This window comes from Octopus sinensis, linkage group LG25, assembly GCF_006345805.1.
Source record: "Octopus sinensis linkage group LG25, ASM634580v1, whole genome shotgun sequence".
Taxonomy (NCBI): Eukaryota; Metazoa; Mollusca; class Cephalopoda; order Octopoda; family Octopodidae; genus Octopus; species Octopus sinensis.
The window spans coordinates 2,673,052-2,683,051 of NC_043021.1; the positions used below are offsets into that span (position 1 = coordinate 2,673,052).

The 10,000-nt window shown below is 40.9% G+C and overlaps 1 protein-coding gene across 1 annotated transcript in view; it reads right to left on the bottom strand.

Annotated features, from left to right (window-relative positions):
• Nucleotides 1-3,761: 3,761 nt before the first annotated feature.
• Nucleotides 3,762-10,000, bottom strand: part of LOC115224488 — a 14,131-nt gene continuing 7,892 nt past the window's right edge. Inside the window, exon 2 of the mRNA XM_029795396.1 lies at nt 3,762-4,625. Within this exon, the coding sequence (XP_029651256.1) occupies nt 3,762-4,625 (864 nt within the window). The remainder of the gene's footprint in view (nt 4,626-10,000) is intronic.

A 10,000-nucleotide genomic window follows, 5' to 3' on the forward strand; every position in this document is an offset into this window, starting at 1 on the left:
TGATCGAATGTGATTTTAGCCCAGCTAAAGATCTACAATGTCTTGTACAGAACTGGCAACTAAAACCTCTACCGGTAATAGCCGACACTTACATAGAGACAGACAGACAGACAGACAGACAGACACCCATATATACAGATAACCCATACATGCACACGCCTATACATTCATACATTTATACATAAATACATATATGACGAATGCTACATCCTGTCAGATGATATTTGTCTCCCGGTGAGACATCTGCCCATCACTGGATTTAAGTGACAAATCGTCGCAACAGGTTCCAGTGACGCGCACTGCAAGACGTCTGGTACCATTCTGACTACAAGTATCTTTCTTTCTCCAAGAAGAGCTGCATCCCCATACGGCTTCAAAGTGGTGCGGTGCATATTCAAGTAAGTTTGGATACGGTCAGTCGTATCAAACAATTTCAACTGAACGAAGCTGAGAAGAAGCGGCGCTTCCGTTCTTAATCCAAAGTATAAAAGGAATATTTCTAGAGATATACGTGCATAGTTTGGTAGGTGTGGAGACGCAATGGCCCAGTGATTAGGGCAGCGGAATCGCGGTTTCGATTCCCAGACCGGGCGTTGTGAGTGTTTATTGAGCGAAAACACCCAAAGCTCCACGAGGCTCCGACAGGGGATGGTGGTGATCCCTGCTGTACTCTTCACCACAACTTTCTCTCACTCTTACTTCCTGTTTCTGTTGTACCTGTATTTCAAAAGGGCCAGCCTTGTCACTCTTCTGTGTCACGCTGAATATCCCCGAGAACTACGTTAAGGGTGCACGTGTCTGTGGAGTGCTCAGCCACTTACACGTTAATTTCACGAGCAGGCTGTTCCGTTGATTCGGTTCAACCGGAACCCTCGTCGTCGTAATCGACGGAGTGCTTCCCAGTTTGGTAGGTGTTGAAATGAAATTTTTAAGGACATGGCGAAAAAGTAGTTTGTGGAGAACTTATGGGATCTCTAAACCCAAGCGTCTACGCGGAATCGAAACGCAGAAGGTCAATCGTGTCTGTATCTTTAGACACGAGCGGAAGGTCGTCTGTTTACTTCCAGTTGGTTTTACAGTTTGGGTTTCCATACTTTCGGCAGTTGAGTTCTTGAGGATTAGAAACCATTGTTTTTCAGCGAAGGATTTTTTGCTATTAACAAAACCGCATAGATTGCAATGGGAGATCGTCAGACCGAAAATGTGTTGGTCGATGATCAGTAATTGTAGTACAGTGTATGCTTTAAGATCCGTCATGTTCTTCGTCGGACATGAAAAAGTTGAATGACCACAAAATACACGTTAATGACGCGTAAAGACACCGTGTTTATAGAACCATAATATACTACAAAGTATAGCAATCCCTCGCCATATCACTGTTCATCAAATGACTGAAACAAGTATAAGAGAAAAGAGTAAAGGAGTGGCTGTGTGGTAAGTAGCTTGCTTACCAACCACATGGTTCCGGGTTCAGTCCCACTGCGTGGCATCTTGAGCAAGTATCTTCTGCTATAGCCCCGGGCCGACCAAAGCCTTGTGAGTGGATTTGGTAGACGGAAACTGAAAGAAGCCTGTCGTATATATGTTATATATATGTATGTGTGTTTGTTGGTGTCTGTGTTTGTCTCCCCTAGCATTGCTTGACAACCGAAGCTGGTGTGTTTACGTCCCCGTCACTTAGCGGTTCGGCAAAGAGACCGATAGAATAAGTACTGGACTTACAAAGAATAAGTCCCGGGGTCGATTTGCTCGACTAAAGGCGGTGCTCCAGCATGGCCGCAGTCAAATGACTGAAACAAGTAAAAAGAAAAGAAAGAAGTACCTAAAATTAAGTATTTAGGACAAATTATCGACAGGAATGGATGATGACCAGACCTGTTGAGGGCAGACACAATTAAAAACATGCCTCATCCGACTAATACAACAAACCCTACAAGCTTTTCTAGGTCTAACGAATTATTGTCAAAATTATATACCAAATATGCATGAATTGAGAACTCCACTAAATAATTTGCTACAAAAGTATATCAAGTGGAATTGGTAAAAAAAATTGTCAAAAGGTGTTTGACGATATTAAAAAAAAAAAAAAATTAAAATCGGGTTTGCCACTGGCTCATTTCGATCCTGCAGCGGAGATTGTTGTAGAATCTGACGCTTCTGAATACGGAAGAGGAGCAGTAATGCTATACAAATATAAAGACGGTAATATGAAGGCGGTGGTTCATGTCTCACGTTCTCTGATAGCAGCAGAGAAAAACTATAGTCAAATAGAGAAAGAAATTCTAGCTTATAAAAGTATATATGTATGTATGTATGTATGTATGTGTGTATATATATATATATATATATATATATATGTATGTATATGTATGTATATGTATATATGTACCAGTATCTATGATTGCGTATATATGTGTTTGTCTACATGCGTGCATATCTTTGTAATGCATGTCTCTGTCAATTTATCCCTGAGTGTATGTATATATATATATATTTACACATACTTCATAAACATACATATATATAAACATAAATATATATATGTGTGTGTGTGTGTGTGTCTATGTATGTATGTATGTATGTATGTATGCATGTGTCTATGTATGTATGTATGTATGTATGTATATGTATGTATGTATGTATGTATGTATGTATGTATGTATGTATGTATGTATGTGTATGTATGTATGTATATATATATGTGTGTGTGTGTATGTATGTATATGAAATAATAAGTCACACCCAGTCTTTAAAACCCATTAATGCAGGTCGCTAAGACACCTCCCATGTCCCTCACCCAGCCGTCCACCCATCTACGTTTTCATTAGTTTCAGCACATGTTCAGATTAATTAGTTAATTAATTTCAGATTCTCTTATAAAATTCCTCCAACACCATTATTTCACAGCAATATTTTCAAAGGACATTTTCGTAGACTCTCACTTTACCACTGACGGAGTTCAAAAGAAACGTCTATAATTCGATAGAAATCTTTACACACGTTCGCGCTTTTTCATATGACCACACACATGGGCGAAAAAAATCAATGTGTCCAAGTAATTCTAGAACTGGACCTGACAGCACAGCAATGCGCCAGGTCCGGTGTTCAATCATCAGAAGTGAAGAAGTTGTTAAAAAAAAAATCCCAGTTTGCTGTCTCCATTTTAGTTTTCGTACCTGGCCTCACCTTTGTCATGAATGTTGGATAACGACCAAAGGAGTATGTTCGAGAATACAAGTGGCCGAAATGGGGTTCCTCCGAAGCTTCTCTGGAGTAATCCTACTACTGAACAGGTACCTAGATCGGAGATCTGTGAGTTTTTCCAGGTCGATCCGCTACGTTTCGGCATTGGAGAGGTCACAGTTCCGGTAGTATGTGATTAAGGCGGCGAGCTGGCAGAATCGTTAGCACGCCGGGCGAAATGCTCAGCGGTATTTCGTCTGCCGTTACATTCTGAGTTCAAATTCCGCCGAGGTCGACTTTGCCTTTCATCCTTTCGGGGTCGATAAATTAAGTACCAGTTACGCACTGGGATCGATGTAATCGACTTAATACCTATGTCTGTCCTTGTTTGTCCCCTCTATGTCTAGCCCCTTGTGGGTAGTAAAGAAATAGGTATTATGTGATTAGAATGTCGCTGGGAAGAATTCTGCAGACTTTTAAGCTAGTTCCTGTGGAGGGCTAATTGGGCCTGCAGCCCAAATCTACAGAGAGCAATAGTAATAAAGTAGTTCTTGGTACCTTACCATCTCAGGTTTATATCACAGAAATTTGGAGAATTTTGGAGAAAAACACTGCTGCATGAGGTGAAGTTCAACAATTTTCACTAATGGTCCTTGACTGTTATTAATTAACATTGCAAAACAAACTCTCGCTGGAAATTGAAGTCTTTTGAATTCAAAGGATATTTCTGCTGGAATCAGTGGAATTCTTGGAATAAAAACATCTTCTGCCTTTCCTTGTCCAGTGAGGTTTGTTGCTTCCAAAAGATGTGGATGCATTTGCCGGACAATCAGTTTTGTTCCGTTGCACATCTTTGGAGGATCCAGATTTTCCAAAACCATGATTGGAACTTCTTTCTTCGATGTCAGTCTGTGAGAAGGCATTTCAGGAGGATCCAAAGAGTTAGGGAACTCAGTAGGATCATTCACAGCCTCATAGGGGTCCACAACGGTATCGATTGTTAAATAATGTCTTTCCTCACTGTTAATTGGTTGCATAAGTTTCCAACTGACAACCTGGACAATTTCCTTCTTTGGTGCCAGTATGGCTCTTTCACAAATCCAGTCATGATCTTGAAAATTATGTCCAATGTTTGGATAAACGTTGGTAATCAACTCTTGTACGGTTTTGACCAAAATGCCACAGCCATTTGGAAAAGGGATGTCTCCATTACAGACTTGCTGAACGTTTCCATTTCCCAGATCCAGAAGCTGAGCTGCAAATCTTCCAGCATCCAAATCTCGAATAAACTGACTCAGCCGGAAGTCCCATCTGGCCGGAAGTTCTATTTGGGCCGAAAGTTCAAGTTCAAGTTCAATATTTCCTTCCGAGCATTTCAATTCACAAACTCTGCGGAACTTCAAAAATTTCACGAACACGAAACTTCTCAGTCTAACTTCGATCTAGTTTTAAATGAACTGAAAAGAAAAAATCTCATAACAATTCTGCTTGCCATTACGTTACTTAGCCCGTCGGTAACGCTTTCACGTGATTAGAGAAAAAGAAGGAGAAAGAAAAGAGGGAGAGAGAAAAAGAGGGCGAGAGAAGCGACCGTGACGTGAGGTAGAGGGAATGTGATTGTAACGCTTTCACGGGATTAGTTGAAGGGAAGAGAGAACATATTATTATTATTTTTATTATTATTTATTATTATTATTATATTATTATTATTATTTATTATTATTATTTTATTATTATATTATTATTATTATTATTATTATTATATTATTATATCATTATTATTATTTATTCAAAGTACTACCTGGAATTGAACTTGGAATCTTGGGGTTAGTAACCCGCGCTGTTAACCATTACGATATACGCCACAAATCCGGTCGTTTTCGCCGAATGTCCTCCGACCCAAACGCTTCAAAACGTCACAGAAGAACTCTTGATTGACGGTCTGGCCCTGAGGGATGAAAAATTCGTCCGCGGGTCACGCTCGTTAGGTCTTCCAGGGTCGTTCTTCCACTTTTGAAGCACCCGTGCCACTCGAAACATTGCCCCGTTGCCTCGTCGCTGTAAGCTTGACGAAGCGTGCTCAATGTCTTCGTAGCAGACTTCCTACGTTTGACCCTAAACCTCACATCGGGTCTTTGTCCCTTGTCTATGACAAAATCGCAGATTACTGCATACACGTAATCACGAAAACACAAAAAAGAGGGAGAGTGAAAAAGAGGGCGAGAGAAGCGTCCATGACGTGAGGTAGAGGGAATGTGATTGTAACGCTTTCACGGGATTAGTTGAAGGGAAAGAGAGAACATATTATTATTATTATTATTATTATTATTATTATTATTATATTATTATTATTATCATTATTATTACCATTATCACCAAGTAAACACAGCTCACACTGCCTCATGAAAGTCACTGCTAAGCTTTTCACTGCGAACGCAACCGTGGTGCTGCCACCTGTTGGCGCGCTACAGAACTAGTCCAAAACGTTTTAATACCTATTTCTTTATTACCCACAAGGGGCTAAACATAGAGGGGACAAACAAGGACAGACATAGTATTAAGTCGATTACATCGACTCCAGTGCGTAACTGGTACTTAATTTATCGACCCGAAGAGGATGAAAGGCAAAGTCGACCTCGGCGGAATTTGAACTCAGAACGTAACGACAGACGAAATACGGCTACGCATTTCGCCCGGCATGCTAACGTTTCTGCCAGCTCGCCGCACCCCGTATACAATACCCGTCAAACAATACCCGTTGATGTACTTTTGTCGCATCCATGACTTGACTTAGATTCCTTTGTTTTGTCTCCGTCGATGACCTCTGCAATGACCTGACCTGACCTCCTTACTCCAGGTCTGTCTCAGTCTCTCTAGGCTTTTCTTAACAATATTCGTGTTTTATGAGGTGACGAGCGGTGCGTGGGAATGTGTGTGAGAGTGTGTGTGTGTGTGGGTGTATGGTGGAGAGTGTCTGTGCGGTGTTGCTTTTGTATTTTTATGGTTTGTTATGATATATTTGGCAGTTTTGTGTGTCTGTGTGTACAGTGAGGTCTTTCCTGTCGCATTTCTTTATTGCCCATCCACCCGACCCACCCGACTGTCTGTGTCTTCATTTCTATCTTTTTTGTATGTCAAATAAATAAAGAATTTATCCACAAAAGTACTTCTCGCAAATGAACACACATATGTGCGCTCATCTACAGGCATGAACACGTGCTTATAGACATCGGTGCACATAATGCCCACAGATATATATATATTATTATATATATACAGAAAACACACACACACATATATGCTAATAGAAATGCATGATATATATTTGTGTATATATATATGTATATGTTATATTATATATATATATTATATATTATAATATATATATATATATATATATATATATAATATTATAATATATATATATACGTATATATATATATATGTATGATATAATATATATGGATTAACTGTTGGAGTGGATGGACGTCTATTGGTTTCTCTCCCAAGTCAGTAGCAAGCTACACAGCTTCAAAACTAACTGACCTTAAATATATATATATTTGTAACCACGTGTTTGCCTACAAACCGTAAGTACGTTTTCATTTAACTACAAAATTGTTATTATACACCTGTTTTCTTTTAATATCCTCAAACAACCAAATAATCAAAAACTCACACCCTTAGAGAGAACATTATATATATATACACTTCTTTAACTCCAAGAAAGAATATATATATTTCAAAAATCAAAAGGAAAACAAACAAAAGAAAAAAAACATGACTAACTTGCAGGCCTGCAACAGACGAAATTGGTCTGATAACGAAATTGATGTTTTAATAAACACATGGCTCTCTCTTCCCCAAAGAAAATCTAAATGTCTTGTGTTTGAATGAGATTGCCGAAAAAAAACATCACAATGGTCAACACACGATCCGTCAAACAGATTCGTAGCAAGTTGAAACATATCGAAGTATCTTTCAAATGATAAGAGGCCATTATGAAAAGCTTCTACATATTTTCACAGTTCAAGAACAACAACAGCTAGAAAATCAGCAGCCACAAACAACAAACAACAACAGAATGAGCCACTCCTGGTCCCAGCACAATGGCTGACCCTGACATCGATCAGGCACAACAAACAACAACAACAGCCACAGCAACAAGAAAACAACAGCCACTCCTCAACTCTAGCTTACTAGACGATTCACTAAATGCCAGTATCTTTTCACCGCTCTCACAGCAACCACCACAATTATCATCATCATCATCACCACCGCTGCCACCATCGTCTTCTATCACCAAAAATACCAACAGAAAACCAAATAAGAAACCACTGCCCTCTTCCCCCCACATCACCACCTCAATACTGCAGTAACAAAAACTTAAAGAAACATAGGAAGCAGAATGCGCCCCCCACGGCTCAAACAAGAAATCCCCAAATATGCCGCTATTCACTGCGCCAGGACTCTGCACAAATAGTGACTGCATCTTCACGCATCTACCCGGCACTAGACGCACTACCGGCCAAGGCACGCATCCCACAATAACATCAACACCACCAAATAGTAAATCGAAATTCAAAAAACAAACAACTCGGAGTCCCAAAATCTGCAGGTATTCCCAAACGTGAGAGAACATGTCTACTGAGTGATGCCCTTCACTCATCTTCCAGGGACCCGACGCACAAACAGGAAACGGGGCCTCAAGAAACACACAAACCTGAATAACAATAAAAATAGAAACACACCATGCTGCAGTAATGCTGGTCCAGTCTTTTCAGGAAGACACAAAACAACAACAACAAAAGTGGAAACTACAACCCTATCCAACAGTGCAACCACACCTCCAGCCAAAAACTGCTCCCTAAGCAGGAAATTCTTTTTTAGCCATGTTGAACATGGCAAAAGAGATACACAAAAACATTCTAGCCATCACTCAACACCATCCTATGCTATTACCCCCCAGTGCACCAATTCCCCACATTGCTGCCACTAACACACACAAAAAATCCAAGCCCCCTGCAACAGTCAAAACCAGCCACTACACTAACCTCCACATTCTACTCAATGCACAAGGTGTCAGCCCTTCCATCAATGCACAAAAATGGAAGGTCCAATTCATTGAAGACTGGGTTGGTAACCATTCACACCAATCCCTTCTTCATTCTCACTGAGACCCACCTTGACAACTCCCACTTGGAAGCCGAAGTGAGAGTGAAGAATTTCCACAACCATCCGCGCGGATCGTATCGGCAGGAGGAAGGGTGGAACTGCCATTTTCCTGCATGATTCATTTACGGCAGATGGAAAAGTATATTCTCCAACGGCTACTGTGAATCAGTCACCGTGCACAACAAGCCAATGACCTGACAGTAATTGGCTCTATAGGCCGCCCCAAACACCCATACTGTGCTTTAAAGAATGCCTCAACAGCATTAAGTGCTTTATTCAACAGTGCCATTCTAGCAACATACTCATGATGGGAGACTTCAATCTACCCTGTGTTGACTGGACTACAAACTGTTTGAAACCAAGCACTCCCGCCTCAACTGCTGACAAAGAAGCAGCAGCAGAGTCACTTTTCGACTTTACGAATGAGTTTTTCTTGTCCCAACTTGTCCTTGCACCAACAAGACATCAGAACATTTTGGACCTAGTGTTTAGTAACCACACTAACACTATACATAACGTTACAGTGGAAAAACCCTTCTTTCAGACCATGACATGGTTCTCTGTAACATGAAATTCCACCAGCCGAAAGCTAATCCTAGTGACCTTCCTCCAGCCCACCCATTTGACAACATGGATCTCCATAAAGCCAACTGGGATGCAATCAGGAACGAAGCTATCAAATGTTGACTGGTCCTACACCACACACATCTCCACCAACCATAAAACATCTTGGCAGATCTTTGTAGACACCGTCACAGACATATGTGCAAAACACTCCCCACCAAGACCTGTGAACAAAAAGTGCAGAATCCCCAAAACAGAAAAACCATTATCAGAAAAATAAAGAACAAACAAAAAAATTAACAAACTAAAGTACTGCCAACAGCAACACACACATTCGACGGCTATCGCACTGCTTGAATCCAAAAATAAAACCTCCAACAATGCATGAAGACCCTCATCAATAACCAAAGATCAGCTGAGGAGAAGTGGGCCATTGAAAAAATCAAACTCAACCAAAGTGTTCTTTTCATTTGCGAGGAAACGCAGGGTCACTGTCTCCACTGTAGGCCCTCTAATTGACGAAACTGGCACTCTCCCAAGATAATGCCAAATCCATGGCCGAGATACTGCAGAAACAATACTGCTCTGTTTTCAGCAATCCTGATATGGCCGATCTGGGCTGTATCAGTGATGTCAACCCCCAACACACTATATCGGACATAACGTTTAGTGCCCCTGATGTCTTAGCGGCGATAAACGAAATAAAACACAATTCAGCAGTAGGCCCCGATAGGTTCCCTGCTTGTGTCCTGAAGGTGTGTCGACACCAACTTGCATCTCCCCTTGCTAATCTGTGGAGAAACTCACTGGATGCTGGCTATAATTCCAAAAAAACCTTCTGTCCCAGTTTTAGTTCAAAAGGGAAACAAGTCCCTTGCAGTGAATTACCGTCCGATCTCACTCACCTCTCATATCATCAAGGTTTGAGAGGGTGGTGAGATCTCGAATAACCCAATTTCTGGAAAGCAACAGACGGCTGATCTCCAACCAACATGGGTTCCGTAATGGAAGGGACTGCCTAACGCAGCTCCTGCATCACTTTGAGGACATTTTGAGAGCTTTGGGAGAGGGCTCCAAC